The sequence below is a fragment of the Dromiciops gliroides genome, chromosome 4, assembly GCF_019393635.1.
Source record: "Dromiciops gliroides isolate mDroGli1 chromosome 4, mDroGli1.pri, whole genome shotgun sequence".
In the NCBI taxonomy this organism is placed as follows: domain Eukaryota; kingdom Metazoa; phylum Chordata; class Mammalia; order Microbiotheria; family Microbiotheriidae; genus Dromiciops; species Dromiciops gliroides.
The window spans coordinates 78,706,377-78,724,851 of record NC_057864.1 but is presented as its reverse complement, the minus strand read 5'-3'; the positions used below and the strand labels follow the sequence as shown (position 1 = coordinate 78,724,851).

The window sequence follows — 18,475 nt, the reverse complement described above, 5'->3', positions numbered from 1 at the left end:
TCATACATCAGCAGGTGTGAAATATCTTGCAATACTTTTAAATATCTTTCTACCCAATGTCTAGAATCTTAGAATTTTGTTTTGCTCTTTAATTCTGAGTTACTGTGTCTGTCTCTGTTACCTAAACATGAACTCCTATGGCTAACATAGTATAAAATACCATATATTTACATGATGCTCCATATTCCATCTGCACTGGAGATGCAGGAGAATATAAGATCCATGTTGTCTTTTTTATTACCAGTTTATTAGAATAAGTTTAGATTTGTGGAATGGCTGACCTAGCAGAACTAGGAGTCAGGAGATCTGTTTTCTCATCTCATTTTGTCTACTAACAGTATGACCTTAGCCTCTCTAAGCTTTTATTTACTCATCTATAAAATGAGAAGCATTGCCTATGTAATTTTTATGTAACATAATAATCAGAGATCATGGAGTAATGGAGAACCAGAGTGGAACATACCAAAAGGTGACAAGGCAGTAAATAGGTCCTAATAATATAGGACTAGATGGTCCCTGAGGTTTCTTAACCCTTAAAAGTCAGTGCTTGGGGGCAGCTAGGTGGCACAGTGGATAGAGCACCGGCCCTGGATTCAGGAGGACCTCAGTTCAAATCCGGCCTCAGACACTTGACACTTCCTAGCTGTGTGACCTTGGGCAAGTCACTTAACCCCCATTGCCCCACAAAAAACAAAAAAAAAGGTCAGTGCTTTCGAGTGCTAAAATTCTATAAATGGAAGCTTCTGACCAAATGAGAAATGATCCAGAGATAGGAAAACGTGCCTCTTTGGTTATATCAGCAATAGCGTAAGAAATATATCAACTGAGTATGCAAGGAATTAATTATGAATCTCTCTCTGCTGTGATCAGTTAAAAATGAAATGAAAACTCTGCACCTCTGGGTTGATGGTTTAATTTTAACCAATTATTAAAATCTTATTTATATTCTAAATTTCTCTAAAGTCATCAATCCATTATGCTTCTGTGGTGATGATGGCTAAAAAATATAGACATCGTCAAAGAGGATACTGGAAACAAAACAGCATTACTTTTATACAGAGCCTTGGTATATTTGTACCTGCACCAGGACAAATTAACATAATACAGTCGTGTTTGCTCTCCTTACAAAACATGACAGAACCAGAAAAAAATGCAGACAAAATCATGGGCAGCTCTGGTAGCAAAGAATCAGGAAAATAAGCAAGAAGATGAAGGGTTTTGGAATATTTGGAACTTCCTACAATTATTCTTTGTGTTTGCTTATTTGGTGTCTTATATTTCCTTCTAATAATTAGCAGACCAATGTTAATTTTCAGTCTGGTAAAATTAGCAAGTGCTAATTCTGGAAAAGAGTGAGAAATCCATTTAAAAAGCAGGCATCTAGTCCTCAGACATCTGGGGCTGGCAGAAACTGGTAGCATTAAACAGGTAAACTGCTGTGGCAATGTGCAGGAGTTTTCAGAAGCATCCCTACAGGACTCTATTCCTTAACATACTTGACATAGTCTTTTTTTGTTTGTTTGTTTGTTTTTGTTTTTGGTTTTTTTGGGGGTTTTTGCAGGGCAATTGGGGTTAAGTGACTTGCCCAGGGTCACACAGCTAGTAAGTATTAAGTGTCTAAGGCCAGCTTTGAACCCAGGTACTCCTGAATCCAAGGCCAGTGCTCTATCCACTTCGCCACCTAGCTGCCCCTGACATAGTCTTTATATACTAGGGTATATGAAAACTAGGAGAAACACTCCAGTGGCTTGTAAGGATTTCATGATCTTTATTTTCCTTTTGGAAACAATCACTATATATATATTAAATGCAAGCTTATTGCCCTTCTTAAAGAAAAGGCTGAATGTCTCGAAAAATACTTATTACTCAGACTGAATAATAGAAAGGATGAACTAATTCCTGGACAGGATAGAAAGAAAAATCCAGAAGTGGAAACTAGAAAATAATTCTAAGGAGGTGGAAGGGAATCAAAAATAGGAAGAGGTCATCAAGAAAAACCTGATACAGAGCGGGGAAAAGAAGAAAATAAAAACCACTGCAGCCACAAAAAGATGCAGGTCTCCTGGCCCCATGGAAAGAAAGATAAGATGGACTGATAGGGATAAATAAGTGTTAGAAATCCTGGCACTGACCCCTAGAAAAAGAGGGTATGTGGGACTTGGTGCTTCAGTGAGGGATGCAGAAGCACAAAGGAGGGAGAGACTCACTAAGAACATCAGAACTCGTTAAAGGAACTCCTCCAAAGCTTGAAAGTTTAAATTTAGGACGAGTAAAAGGAAGCACCATCTTGGGCAAGAAGGCTGTAAACTTCTAGAACTTGTTATGCTGCGATGGGGCAGAATAAAGATGCCTGTTAACATACCTGTAAAGGATCATTAATAGATATTCAGAGACAGGAATCCATTTCTGGTCTTCTAAGCTTAACCTCAGGGAACACTACCATGCTTACACCCAGCATGTTTGCATGTGCTGCTACAATAGACCATGCTGAAGGCTGTGTAGATGGTACATCTAACCATGTCTAGGAATCCATATGTTCTTCATTGTTCTCTACATGGTAGGTAAGAGAGTGGACAGGACTGGCTTACATGGGCATGGTGGTGAAAAAACAGACAAACTTGGAAATGTTTTAAAACTTTTTGTATAGCGAACAAATTAGAAATTAGGGGGGCAGCTAGGTGGCGCAGTGGATAGAGCACCGGCCCTGGAGTCAGGAGTACCTAAGTTCAAATCTGGCCTCAGACACTTAACACTTACTAGCTGTGTGACCCTGGGCAAGTCACTTAACCCCAATTGCCTCACTAAAAAAAAAAAAAGAAAGAAATTAGGAGGGAAGAAAAGATAATAATGTGGTCATTTTTTAAAAAATATTTTACATTTATATAGATCACTTTAAGGTTTGCAGAGCCCTTTGCATAATTACATTCCTAGCCAATAGGTAAAGAAACGATGCTCTGAGAGGTCAATTTACGGACCCATGGTCAAGAATATTTAGAGGTAGAATGAGCACCCACGGTTCTTGACTTCAAGGTCATTGTAGTCCACACACCCTGCTGACTCAAAAAGACCATCACCCCACAGGTAGTGAGTCTACTTAGGAAATTTCTGTGACTGGCTTTTTTTTTTTTTTTTAATTTTATTTTTTTGCTGGGCAATTAGGGTTAAGTGACTTGCCCAGGGTCACACAGCTAGTAAGTGTCAAGTGTCTGAGGCCGGATATGAACTCAGGTCCTCCTGAATCCAGGGCCAGTGCTCTATCCACTGCGCCACCTAGCTGCCCCTGTAACTGGCTTTTAAAACCAGGCCACGGTCTTTTCTCACTAAGCACATTACCTTAACCTTCCCCTCTTAGCTGATGTGTATTTAGGATATACAAACTCTCCTTGTTAGTAGTATAAGTAAAACAATTAGGCAAATGCAATTAAAGCTATGTGCAGTGCTTTGTACCCTTTTGTATTTTGTGGCACACTTGTTAATTTATAAATTTGCTGAATTGTACTTGTAAATTTACCATTTGGTGATAAAAATACAGCTACCTCCCCGGTGGTTGGTGAGGAATTATGACACAGAAAATGTGTATGACACTGTGTGTAATTTAGTTTGTGAGGGCTAAGGAGTTGGGAATGTCATTAAAGTGTCCCTCTCTAAGTCAGTTCTTTTAAATGTACCCTTCTTTCAGAAAAACACATCTCAATTCAAAGACAACTGATTGATCTAGAGAAGTTAGCTTACTTGAGTGAAAGTGAACCTGCCTCTTCTAGGTCCTCATCAAATGCAGACCAGCTCGATGCAGGTAAGCTCGCAGTCACAAGCCCTCCCATGACAAACTATTTCCGCAGGTTTGATTTCTTAACATATTGTTTGTCTTCATACTTATTGGAGCATCTCAAAGATCCTTCCAGGAGTAACAAACATTAGAAGTCGCATACAAAAAAGTTGCTTTTGTTCTCCCTTGCTGTCTGTCATCACCAGTTACATAGATTCCAAAGCTAACACTTCTCTTTCCCACAGGTGTGACCTGTGGTTAATCTTTAGCCTCCCAAATAGGCATGTACACATTGTCTTCCCCCTAAAATCTAGCCAACAAATTGCTCTTGAGGAAAAGTCCTCAGTAGTATTTCTTTGGATCTAGAGGTATTTTTTTTATTCAACAAATAAATGTAAGTAACATTAGCTTCTCTTGCTGACTTCAAACCCATATATAAGCCTTTGCTTATATGATCTCTCAACTATGATTTCTCCTATAACTGCTATCAAATTTCCTAGATGATTTTTTTAAAAGGAAATGAGTCTTATCTAAGATTACTTCTAGTAGCAAATTTTTATGGCTCTATGACAAAACAAAATGCTTTTCTTTTAAATTTGCTTATTAGGAATTTTTTTTAGTCTTCCTTTGAAGTATTTCTGTATTCCATTTAAGTAGCCTCTTCTGGATTTATATAATGCTGTGTTGTATCATAACTCTCTGAGGTTGAAAGAAGTTGTCATTTTGAGAGAATTTTCATACTCAGCATCTTCCAAGTATGAATTTTGCAAACTCATATGACCTGGAGATCAAATTTCAGCAACTTTATATATAGGTGCCAGTAGGGAGGAGACCAAATACTTGTTATAATGAAACACATGACAACCATTCAATTTAGATATTTTATAACTTCATTATGAATTATTATCATGTATTTTATTAAGAGAAATACTCTATCCTTCTTTCCCTACCACATATAGCTGTTGAAAACTTATCCTTCAAAATCTAGTACAAATGAAATGTCCTTCCTGAAGCTTTTTTACCCACCAAAAAAATTAGAAACAACTCACTTAACAAGTACAAGTTTGGTATTGAATCCTCAATAAAATCATAGGCTCTAATCTATGTTTATTTTTTTAATAATGATGTAAGCTTTAATGTAACAGTTTATTTATTCTGTGTCCCATTCTGACCTTTCCCTCCCTGTACTTATAAAATTTTGTTAGTGTTTTAGTTCAGCTAGTTAAATATAGTCATGCTTTGTGTGTGTGTGTGTGTGTGTGTGTGTGTGTGTGTGTGTGTGTGTGTTTTCTATTTCTGCTATCTTCTTTTGGCATTATTTCATATGTCTTTCCATATTTCCTTGTAGTCTCATGACATTTTTTTTCTTTGCCCCCTCCTCCTCAATTAGAAAAGTTCTATGCTTCCTTTGAACCGCTTTAGTGCTCTGCTCTTACATGTTTTAGGCCACTTATACCCATTTTTTCTTGTATGCAAGTTATATCTCGTATTTCCTACTAAACTGAATTCCTTGGTGGCTTATTCATCTTTTTATCATCCATAGCATTTAACATTAATCTTGCACATAACAGACACCCAAATATTTGTTGAATTGAATTTGCTAAAAAATCATATTCCAGGTCTACAAGAGCTGGAGACAAAACAGAATTGAAACCCAGCCTCTCAGGAGTGAATTAGCAAGTGAAATGAAATGCTCTGAACCCAGTAGAGGAAAGAGGGAGGTATGATAGACACACCTTCCTCACCCTTTACCTCTTCCATGCTTCTGGATCTTTCTGTGTACCCTTTTTGGGAGGGGGAAGGATCTGGGGAGCTGGGCATGAGGATCCAGTACTTCTGATGGTAATTAGAGTGTCCGAGGGGGAAGAAGTGAAAGGAATCAAAGGGTAATAACCTCTGCTCCCCCTCCAAAGACAGACAGTCCCAATCCAGGTGCTTTTCTTATGTAGCATGATACAGAAGCCAGGCCTGACAAAGCATTTGTGGTAGGGGATTCTTTGCAGGCAATTAACAAGATCATTTGTAGGAACATGGAAGTTCCTCAGTTTTACAAAACACTTCTTGCTTCGTGGTAGTCACTATAAAAGGTTTTGCTTGTATCTGCTAATAATATTTCTCCATTTGTTTTATATAGAGAGATTAATTAACTGTTTTCTAATAAAATAAATTAGTCCACTAATTTACAATGTGTACTTAAATTGTACCCTTTATGTAGGAGGACAGAAATTAGTGGACCTTAGGGGATCAGTTTATTGAAAACATTTACAAGGAAATGCCTTTCAGGCATCTTGATGAAAAAAAAAAAACAATTAAGTATTAGAATACATGTAAGCCCTTCAGCTTTTTTGTTGTTGTTGTTAGTATCAAAAAGAGTAAAAAATTATTCTGTAAATAAGTATAACTTTTTCCTTGGTGGGGGGAGTGGGGTAAGAATTGTTATTTCTTTTGTGCAGGGAACTCCCAATACAAAGATTGCCTCCACTGATTCAGATTGGCTCTTGCTCTGTATCTCATAGAGTTAAGTGACTTGCATAGGGTCATACAGCCAGTTTGTGTCAGAGCTGGGACTTGAACCCAAGGCTTTCAGACTTCAAGGCTAACTTTCTACCCATTTAGGCCATGTTATAGTTCTAATTATACGTAAGCAAAAATAACAAATTATCCAACTTTTTGAAGAAATAGCACATACAAATAGCCCCTTTCGTGTTTCTCAGAATATGGAAAAATTAACTCACTAATTTACAACTTATTTTAAATTACATCTGTATTTAAGAAATCTTGTTCTCCAGCTTTTAGGTGGTGTAGCTTATGCTAGTATTTCCTAGGAGTCAAAAGATGTAGAAAAACACTGCCCCATGGTCTCTAAGAATTGAACACAAAACCGGATTTTCTCTCTGAAATAAATTAACAAGTGAAATAAAATTCTATGAACCATCAAAGATGTGATGCATGAGTATTCCCTGCCCCTTTTCTCTTTCCTGGTCCTGAGTCATATTGATTGGTTTATTGCTTTTTTTGATTTGCAGGAAAGACTGCCACATCACATAGTAGCATAGAGGAGAGGGTTAAAAGAATTAGCATCAAGACCAGTAGTGGGTTTTAGTAGCCTTATGTTCAATTTTGTTTTGTATTTTTGTTTTGTCTTTTTAAAAATTCTGTTTTGAAAATCAAAGCCTGTTTGTAGGTTTCTCATTGTCCCTCAGTGTTACAAAAAAAATTTTTTTTTACTATTTCATGCCTGCAGATTAAACAAAAAATGTTAATAGAACTCTTTACAAATATTTTGACACTACGTACTAAAATTGTAAATGAGTGTTACATTGGAAAAAGTGTTTTGGGTTGAAAAAAATTTAATTTGGAAAAAAAATTAAATTTTCCAACCTTTCAATAAACCTGACTTGGATTTAAATGAATTTTTTACTTTAATATTTGTTCATTTGCTTTCTATAACTGGTTCACTCCCCACCTCCTTTTTCTTTTTTTCTTTTCTTTTTTTTTCATTTCAGTTAAATATTGATTCTAATATGATTTGTTACTTTACTTCTTTCTGAGGCAAGTGTTTTTATTTGTTTTTATCATTTAAAAACTGTCCTGACTTTTTCTAGTTTATGGGAAATTTTCCTTTTTATTATTAGACCATGTATTATTTTAAAACCTTAAAAATAATGTAACCCAACACTTTCATTTTACAAGCCAAGGAAACTGAGACCCAGAGAACTTAAATTCTTTGTTCACAGTCACTTAGCTAGTGGTAGAGCAGTGACTAAGATTCTGATTCTCAGACCAGGGCTCTTTCACAGTTTCATGCTGGCTAAGTATATTTGTGTTTTATGACCTTTAAAAAGTGTAATGGCCTTAACCCAGAATATAATAAAACCTCCATATGATGCTGGTGTTATAAGGATGATTAATGACTATGTCACAGTCTTCTATAGCATTATGTCTAGGCACTCAAGTATAACACACCATTCTTATCCACCAGAAGGTTTTAATTTAGGAAGGAAAGATTGATCCCTCAAACAATTAGAATAATGAAATGCTAAACTGTGTTTACTGAATAGAATTTCAGTAGTTCAAAGAAAAGAAGAAAAACTAGAATAAAGTAGGTAGAGAAGATATAATGGGGAAGTGGACAAGAGACAAGGAAGGCATTTCAGGTAAGGGAATAGCAGGGCAGAGGTGGGAATATACCAAGTGTGAGGATAGGAAGGAAATCAGCCTTTCTGAAGTGGAAGGTACTTACTGGGAACAGTGGAAAAGAAAGTCAAGTTTGCTGGCACTAAATTATGAAGAGTCCTGAATATCAGGCTTAGGAGTTTAAACTTCATTGAAGGAGACATTCTAGAGTTTTGAGCAGGAGAATGGTAAGCTGAAAGGCACATTTAGAAAAATTAGCATTTGCAGTGGCATGTATGCAGAATGAAAGGAGGGAAAGAATAGAAACAAGACTAGTTGCTATATGATTGCAATAAACTGGAACAAGTGTGATAGTTTGGGGCATGAAAAGGAAGAGGTGAATCTGAGAGATGTTTCAAAGGATAAAAGAAAAAGAAACCTAGGGTGGTCCTAGATTTAAAATGAGAAGGGCCCCTGGAAGCCTTCAACCCCAACATTTACACATAGGTCATTTGATCCTTGGAATAGGAAGTACTTTTAGCAGGTTCTAGATCAGTGGAGTCAGACTCAAATAGAAATGATGCCTGCGACCACATTTTGACTTAGAAAACCACAAATTAACATTGTCTGTGTTGTGTTGTATTTTCCCAATTACGTTTAATTTGGTTCAGGGAGTTTGACACCTGTGGTTTTGATCATTTGTAGTTAAAAATGATAGAACAGTGAAGCATTACAAGAAATTCTTTCCATATCGTAATGGAAATTATGTTATTGACTAGAAGGAATTCCCTGTGATGGTTGTTTAAGAAAAATGCTTTCCAGGGCCTATGTCCCGCACTTGTATTATTATAGGCAGGGAACTAAGAATTAAATTGAGTATTTGTCTTGCCTGCTATCAAATAGACAATATTTTTAAATAGGTAACATTTATATGCTCTTTATTATGTGGCAGGCACTGTACTAAGGGCTTTACACTTATTACCTCATCAGAAATAAGTTACCCTTTACTTTTCCAACATCAGACAGCAATCTAAACAAGAATTAAATGCCCAAATCACACGTACAACTCAGAGAGCAAGAAGTTGGAAAGTAGACATGGAAGTAATGTGCTTGTTCAGTCCAACATGTACTAAATTGTACATGACACCTCTTCCCTTTTGCTGCGTTTCAAGCATTTCTCTTAATTTTTGAAAACAGTAATGCAGTTTTTCTTATTACATTATTCTAGAAAAAATGAATGAAAATTGAAATATTAAGCAATAAAGTTCTTTAAATATTTACCTATATTATTAGCTTCCTATTAAATAATTCCATTATTAATTGACTTTGATCCAGTATCTGTAAAGGCTTTCTGAGGGTACATGCTAATTGAGAGAGGACAATCTAATGGCTGTGTTAATAATTAGTCCTGATGGGGGCAGCTGGGTGGTGCAGTGGATAAAAGCACTGGCCCCTGGATTCAGGAGGACCTGAGTTCAAATCTAGCTCAGACACTTGACACTTACTAGCTGTGTGACCCTGGGCAAGTCACTTAACCCTCATTGCCCGGGCCCCCCCCCCCCCCACAAAAAATTTTTTTTTTTATAATTCATCCTGATTTTCTAACTTTTAGCCCTTTATGTTGTTAAATCATCAGTAAATGAAGTCCCTGGACCATTTTTCCTTATCTTCCTATGACAAAACACACAGAAACACCCACATTGAATTAAGATCTACTTTTATGTCCTCTGCCATTATAGAAGTTCAATATGAGAACCATCTTATAAGATTTCTGTGTCTTTGATAAAGCTATAGTTGAAAATTATTCATTGTCCCTTAAAGAAAGGCATGATAAATTGTTGCTTGTGATTAGTTCTAGAAAAAAGATTGCCTCTGTCAGAAGATGAAAACAATGTAATTGAACGTTTCTCTTTTCTACTTAGCCGCCAAAAAGCTTCCAGCCAAATTCGGTACCCACATTACACTTAACTACACTTCAGTTCACTTCAGGTGCCTGGTAACATCATTTTTTTTTTTAATTTCTTTTAGATGGACTGTTCAGTTTTTACCCCTCATTATTCTATTGTGTTGTGTTAACTTGTAAGCCAACTCAGATCCTTTTGGAAAGTACATACAAAAATACATTTTAAATATTTTATCTGTATTCATGGCATGTATATGTGTACATACCTGTGTGTATCTTCAAGAGGGAGAACAAATAGATCTTTGTAGATAGATATCTATATATTTATATCTATATTAGATATATGGGGGGGAGGCATGATGTAGTAGATAGAGAGCTGTCAACAAAACCAAGAAAATCTGCATTCAAATCCCACCTTTGACACATATTGGCTGTATGACCCTGGCCAAGTCATTTAACCCCAATTGTGCTCTAGGTCAATGGTGTCAATTTATTAGAAAGGAGCCACTAAACCACACATAAGAATCCCTGTGGACTTCATATTATTGACTTAGAAAAACACATTATCTGTTCTGTTTTTATTTTATTTATTTTGGTTAAATATTTCCCAGTTACTTTTTTGGGGGGGGGGGAGGCAGTTGGGGTTAAGTGACGTGCCCAGGGTCACACAGCTAGTAAGTGTTATGTGTCTGGGGCCGGATTTGAACTCAGATCCTCCTGAATCCAGGGCCGGTGCTCTATCCAACTGTGCCACTAGCTGCCCCCCAATTTACATTTTAATCTGGTTGGCCAGCTCTGAGTTTTTACACCTTTGCTCTAAGCAACTAGACTCTAAATTGCAGAAAAAGGTTATGACCTACATTGATAGAAGGGGGTTTCCTCACCGAGAGTTCTTTATGCCAGTGGAATCATAAGTCCATTCTCTATTCCTTGTCCATATACAATACAAACGCACACACACAAGATATACAATTAATTTTTGGATACTACTATATACTTTTTCTCACTAGATGCAAAGATATTGTTTAAAATGTAATTTACAGGGGCAGCTAGGTGGCAGCACTGGCCCTGGATTCAGAGGGACCTGAGTTCAAATTTTATCTCAGACACTTGACACTTACTAGCTGTGTGACCCTGGGCAAGTCACTTAACCCTCATTACCCTGCAAAAAAAGAAAAAAGAAAAAAAATGTAATTTATGTAGCAATAAGTAACCCATGTAAAGGGCTATAGCTGTCCATTTGCTACTGTACAAGGTACATTATGGATCCAGGCATATCACTGGGGCTTATAACCAACAATAATTATATTATTAATATTAATTACATGCCCCATCCCTAAAACTAGGGCCAAATAGTCCCTCTGGCTATCCTACATCTTTCCTCTGTCTAGGTCCTAAGCCCTTTGAATTCTGACATCATCACTCAATTGAAACTGCTTTCTTCAGAGATACCAGTTATCTCTTAATGACCAAACTTGTGGTCTTTTCTCTGTCCTCTTCCTTTTTGACTTCTCTCCTGCATTTGATACTGTTGGTGCTCTCTTCTAGATTTTGTGACCCTGCTCCCTTTTGGTTCTTTTAAAATACCTGTCTGCCCATTGCTTCTTAACCTTCTTTGCTGGCTAATCTTCCATACCATCTCACCTCACCCTCTTCCATAGGCATTCCCTAAGACTGTATCCTGGACTCTCTTCTTTATATACTTTACTGGTGACCTCATCACCTCCCCTGGGTTTACTTATCTCTATGCAAATGACTAATAGATCTATATGTCTAGCATCATTTTCTCCCCTAAAATTCAATTCCACATCCATTTGCTGGTCCAGCATTTCAAACTAGACATCCCAGATTCATCTCTAACTTATCATGTCCAAAGTAGAACTTGTTATCTTTTCCCCCGGAATCCACCACCTTACAAACTTCTCCATTTCTGTCAAAGGTACAACATTCCTCAGCATTTCTCTTGCCCTATGTTTTCCAATCTGGTGCCAAATCTCACCATTTCTACTGCTGCCAGATTGCTCAGCCTCTGATCCCTCTCTATTTACATAGCCATGACCTTAGTTCAGGAACTCATTGCCTCTTGTCTGGACTGTTGCAATGGCCTTCTAATTGGGCCCCTTGTATCAAGCCTTCCTAATCTAAACTGTCTTACAGACACACTACCAAAATCCTTTCCCTAAGGACAGAGCTGACCAGTGTTGTTCTCCTATTCAGTAAGTTCTAGGGGCTGCTTCTTGCTCCTACAATCAAATAGAAAGTTCTCTGTTTAGCTTTTAAAGCCCTTCACAACCTCACCCCAACTTGTGTTTCCAGACATTTTCTATATTCCTCCTCTTCTCACCTTCTAAGGTCCATCCACCTGCCCTCTCTTTTCCTTATCCACGACATTCCATCTCTCATCGTCTTCCCTAATGCCTTCTTGCCTCCCTCTGCTTCATAGAATCCTCTTCCTTCTGGGAATGTGTCATGCATCACCTTTTATAGGGAACCTTTCCTGGTCCTCCTGTTCCATCCCACTTTTCTAATCACCTGGTATTCATTCAGAATTAATTCTTTATGGCTTCTATGTGCAATATATGTACAAGTGTTCTCCCCTAATAAAATGTGATACCCTTGAGAGCAAAATGGTTTCCTTTTTTTTTTAATCTTCATATCCATAGTACCCGGCACATAGTAGTTGCTTAATAAATGCTTTTTGATTACTATTGTGGTTTCTCCTACCTGAGGATCTTCTCTGTGTGTCTAGCAGGTATGTCTGTTGTTGCCAGAACAGGACAGAAATGTCATAACAGTGACTGGTGCTATTCTATCTATATGAAGGAATTGCTACTCCTTATAAGCCCAACTACGGGTTTTAAGAAGTGATTCCCACACTAACTCACCAGTAGGCAGTTATCACATAAGGAATGCATGCAAGATGCTACAAGTATCATTCTTTCACTGGTGGCAGCAAATATTAGCTAGATATAGGGGGAGGGACTATTGGTGTAAAAAACTGCTAAAAATAAGGAGACTGCAAATGCACCTAATTACTGCCAAGGACCTAGTGATGAAGTTACCACAAAGAAAGACTGTAATTTGGGGGACAGTTTCAGCTGAATTATAGTATACTTCTTTAGTAACTAGTGTGTTTCTTTTTTTTTTTTTATGTCTTTTCCTTTTTAGCTGGTAAAAAGCTTTGTCCATTATGCCCTGAGGAAAAATTCAGAGCTTGTTATAGCCATAAACTTCATCGTCACCTTCAGAATTTACACTGGAAAGTTTCTGTTGAATTTGAAGGTTTGTAATTTCAAAACTGCTCATTTTTTTAAAAAAAGATTTAATTAAATGTGTTAACATCTTTTTTTTTGTTAGTTTTCAATAAAGAAGTCTAGGTTGTTCTTAAGGAAAATATGATTTTTTATTGAACTGAATTTTAGGACTTATGAATTAGAATTAATATAAAGGCAAGACAAACTTTCATACACTTTTTGGTTACAAGGAAGACCATATTGCAGGCAAAAATGAGGAGACTTGAATTTTAGTCTGCCACTGGCTATGTGATCTTGGTTGTCATTTAACCTGTGGACTTCTGTTTTCTTTTCTTTCTTTCTTTCTTTTTTTTTTTTTGTGAGGCAATTGGGGTGACTTGCCCAGGGTCACACAGCTGGTAAGTGTTAAGTGTCTGAGGCTGTATTTGAATTCAGGTACTCCTGACTCCAGGGCCTGTGCTCTATCCACTGCGCCACCTAGCTGTCCCGGACCTCTGTTTTCTCATGTTCAAAATAAAGATTATAAGCTGTATGGTCTTCCAAATAAGTAGAACTTTGTAAAAATGAAAAGGGCTACCTCAGTAATAATTGCTTCCCATCACTGGAAATCTTCAGAGGCTAGATGACAGCTTAGGGATGTTGTTTTTTGTCCTTCATTCTCAAAGAGGACCATGACATTGGGAGGTGATATTATGACTTGCAGTGAATTAGATTTAAGTGAGAAAGGGCTGTGCATAGTCACCAACCTTACTCTCATCTCCAGAGCCATCTGGGTCCAGTGGCAAGATATATATCAGGATAACTGGAGATGGCCCCAGTTGTTTAAGGCAATTGGGGTTAAGTGACTTGCCCAGGGTCACATAGATGCAGTTCCTATAGAATCTGTAAAGTCATTTCCAACTCTGAGGTTGTGATTGTGGTCTCTTAAATTCTGTTCCAGCAGAGAAATATGCACTGCTTTAAGGTAGGAATGAAAACAGCCACTTATTTGTCAAGTAGGGACTAATAAGCAGAATATTTTTGCTTATTTGTTCTTATAAATGGCATTAGGTTTTTTATTTTTAGTTTGCTTTTAGCTAGCTGCCTTGTTTTTTTCAAGCTTCATATAAGCAATGACTTTGTGATGGTGGTGGTGAAATTAGTGACTGCTTGTTTCTAGAGAGTACTTAGAAAAAAGAGTTGAAGGTGATTCAGTGTGGGTAATTGCAAGAATGGCTTGATCATCAAAAGAACAGAAGTAAGAAAGGTCTAAAGAGGAGCTAGTTGAAAGGAAAGAGTTTGGTTTTAGACACTAAATTTAAGATGTTTTAAGAATTCCACGTGTATATGGCTATTGGACAATTAGAAATGTAGAACTGGAGGCTCAGTAGAGAGACTGGGATTAAGAAGAAGCTTTAGAACTCATCTGCATAGTATTAATAATCAAAACCATAGGAACAGAAAAGATAGTTAAAGGAAAAAATACAGATTTTTAAAAAGAATAGGGGCAGCTAGGTGGCACAGTGGATAGAGCACCGGCCATGGATTCAGGAGGACCTGAGTTCAAATCCGGCCTTAGACACTTTACACACTTACCAGCTGTGTGACCCTGGGCAAGTCACTTAACCCCAATTGCCTCACACACACACACACACAAAATAAAGAATGTCTGTTAGGGAAGTGTGTTCATTCAGGGTCCACGGGAGGAAAAGGGGCAAGAAGACCCAAAAAAGGCATCCAAAAAGTAGAATAACCATTATAGTTCTGTACCAGAGAAGGAAAGAGTTTCAAGAGGGAGTAAAGAATAATTGATAGCATCAAACGGTACAAAATTATGAAGGGCAATGAAGAATTCTATTTTTGAGAACAATTCCAATAGACTGGGCACAGCAGATTAGAGATGAGGAAACTGAAACCCAGCAAGGGTTGTAACTTTCTTGAAGTTATACAATTAGGTGTCAGCAGAGCCAGGATCAAAACTCAAGTCTCCTGACTATGTTCTGCTGCCTCCAACCTACAATGCAAAAAGAAATTAATTTAATTAATGGTACAAATGTAAACATGATTCTAAGTAGATAATTGGCTGATTCCTCTTCCTGTATAGCTTAACATTTGGGCTTGAACCTCACATACATGTTGAACACTTTCTCTAATGTCCTGTTCTAACCCTGGCTTCTCCAAGGTACTATAGCAGCAGAGCGCTAACTCCAATAGGTCTTAACAACTTGGAAGGGCTTCCTGCATTTGCCCTCCAACCTACTATATGCTTGTCATACAAAGTGCAGCCTAGATAAATTCAAAAAGTCTCATTACTCGAAAGTTGGTCTGGCAAGAAATAAAGATTCCTTCTCCTTACCCTATCAGCTCATGAAACCATGGGCCAAGCCACTGAGGAATTCTGAAGTACAGCGGCTTGAGGGAGTACCTAAAGTCATAGCTCTTTTGAAAAAAATGAAGTTTATGTTTATTTGAAGACCATTCTCCATTCTAGGTTACAGGATGTGCATCTGTCACTTATCTTGTCGACCAGTAAAACCAAACCTCATTGGAGACCAGGTAATAATTTTTTTTTACAATAATAAAACTTGCTTTATTATAGTAATTAGTGTTTGTTTTCTTTCCCTAAAGTTAAAAATAGCAAGCCTCATTTCATAGGTTACTTTTCCTATTCCATATCTAAGACTTTTAAGGTCTTGCTATTTAGGTTTTTTAGTTTTTGTTGCCTATATGACAAACTCCTCTGCTCCTCATAAATTGAAAATTAGGAATAGGGACAGGGACTAGACCTGAGATTTCATTGTATAAGGAACTCCCAGGTGAATAAACTGCCTCTTACCAATGCAGGTCAGAATCTTCAGTGCAACTTAAAGTCTTAGAAAGTTGCCTAGAGTAGAACTTAGGTTCTAACTGGATTAAAATGTAATTGTGATAGCTGTGTGACCCTGGGCAAGTCACTTAACCCTCATTGTCCTGCCAAAAAAAAATGTAATTGTGAGATGTTTAGCAAAATAAAAATACAATACAACATAGATAATGTAATTTTGTTGTATTCTTAGTCAGTATGCCCCTTCATTTTTATTTGAACCATTTCTATTTGAGTTTGACTCTACTAGCCTATGTCACTGAAAAGTTAAGTGACTTGCCCAGGGTCACATAATCAATATGTAGCAAAGGAGAGTCTTGAACCGAGGTCTTCTATCCCCTAAGCCATACTGCTTCAAATTGAAAATCAGCCTAATAATTAATTATTAAGAATGTCAGGGATGGGGCAGCTAGGTGGCACAGTAGATAAAGCACCGGCCCTGGATTCAGGAGGACCTGAGTTCAAATCTGGATTCAGCCACTTAACAGTCACTAGCTGTGTGACCTTGGGCAAGTCACTTAACCCCCATTGCCCTGCAAAAAAAAAAAAAAGGCAGGGGAAATGTATTTTTCATTCCTTTTAAATTTTGAGAGTGAGTTAAATAACTCAGAGAATGTTTCATTTCCCACTTTTAAATTAAATTATACAAAAGGAAGTAATTTAATTTTTTTAATTCTCTTTTGAAATCTTAGTGAAATTTATATTTCTAATGTTATAGGAGTTGAACCTTGTTGTGTACATATTGTGTACAATTTATATTTTCACTTAGAGAACACTAGAGAGTCAACTAAAAAGTTAGTTGAAACAGTGAACTACATCAGAGTTGCAGGATATAAAGTAAACCCCACATAAATCATAAGCATTTATATATAATATTACCAACAAAACCTGACAAGAAGAGATAGAGAAATTCCATTTAAAATAACTGCAGATAATATAAAATATTTGGGAGTCTACCTACCAAGAGAGACACAGGAATTATATGAACACAATTACGAAATACTCACACAAATAAAGATCTAAATAACTGTAGGAATATTAATAACTCATTGACCAAGCCAATATAATAAAAAGGAGAGTACCTAAATTAATTTATTTAATCACTGCCATACCAATCAAACTACCAAAAAATTACTTTAGAGATAGTTGAGGGAACAAAGGAAGGGGACTTGGCAGTACCAGATCTCAAACTGTACTACAAAACTGTAATCATCCAAGCTGTTTGGTATTGCTTAAGAAAGAGTGATTGGGGACAGCTAGGTGGCACAGTAGATAGAGCACTGGCCCTGGATTCAGGAGGACCTGAGTTCAAATCTGGCCTCAGACACTTAACACTTACTGGCTGTGTGACCCTGGGCAAGTCACTTAACCCCAATTGCCTCACCAAAAACAAACAAAAAAAGAAAGAGTAATTGAACATTGGGACAAAGTAGGTGCACAATATATAGAAGCAAACGAGTTAGTGTTTAATAAACCGGGTGATTTCAGCTATTGGGACAAGAACTCACTGTTCAACAAAAACTGTAGAAAAACTTCAAAGTAGTCTGGTAGAAACTAGGCATAAACCTTAACACCCTATACCAAGATAATCTCAAAATGGTTGTATGATTTAGACAGAAAAGGATGATACCATGTAGGAGATCTACAGATGGGGAAGAGTTCATGACTAAACAAGAAATAAAGAGGTTCATAGGAAGTAAAGTAAATAATTTTGATTACATAAAATTTAAAAATCCTTCCACAAAGGCAGTGCAGCCAAAATTAGCGGAAAAAGCAAGAAAATGAGGAGGAAAATCTTGGTGGTAAGTTTATCAAATAAAGGGCCGATTTCTCAGACATATAGGGAATGAAGCCAAAGTTATAAGAATAAGAATCATTCACCTATCAATAATTGTCAGATACGAATAGGCAGTTTTCAAAGGAAGAAATTAAAGCTATCAATCGTCATATGAAAATAATGGTTCTAATTACCAATAATAAGAGAAGTGCACATTAAAACAACTCTGAGGTACCACCTCATACCCATCAGATTGGCGAAGATGACAGAAAATGAAAATGACAAATACTGGAGGATATGCAGGAAAAGAGGTACACACAAATTCACTGTTGTAGAAGTGAACTGCTCCAGTCATTCTGAAGAAAAATGTGGAACTGTGCGCAAAGGTTTGACCCAGCAATACTGTTACTAGATCTAAACTCCCAAGAGATAAAAGGAAAAGAACCCCTATGTACAAAAATGTTCATAGCAGCTCTTTTTGTGGTGGAATATAATTGGAAACTGGAGATACTCAGTGAATGTGGTGGAATACTATTGTGCTGTAAGAAATGATGAATAGAATGGTTTCAGAAAAATGTGGGAAGACGTAGGTGAACTGATGCAAAGTAAAGTGAGCAGAACTAGAACAATTTACATAGTAACAACAATATTGTAAAGATAAGCAATTGTGAAAGACTTCAATAAAATGATCCACCACAAGTCTAGAGGACTCATCATGAAAAATACTATCTACCCCCACAGAGAGTACCAATGAACTCTGAGTGCAGAGTGAAGCGTATTTTTTCTTAATTTTTTCAGAATATGACTCATGCAGAAA

General features: G+C 37.0%; 1 protein-coding gene across 3 annotated transcripts in view; it reads left to right on the top strand.

Moving 5' to 3' along the window:
- Window positions 1-18,475, top strand: part of TRMT1L (tRNA methyltransferase 1 like) — a 48,934-nt gene that overhangs the window by 4,481 nt on the left and 25,978 nt on the right. For all 3 annotated transcript variants that reach the window (XM_043999630.1, XM_043999628.1, XM_043999629.1), the window contains 3 exons: window positions 3,680-3,793; window positions 12,954-13,067; window positions 15,510-15,574. In XM_043999630.1, coding sequence (XP_043855565.1) covers window positions 3,680-3,793; window positions 12,954-13,067; window positions 15,510-15,574 — 293 coding nt within the window. The remainder of the gene's footprint in view (window positions 1-3,679; window positions 3,794-12,953; window positions 13,068-15,509; window positions 15,575-18,475) is intronic.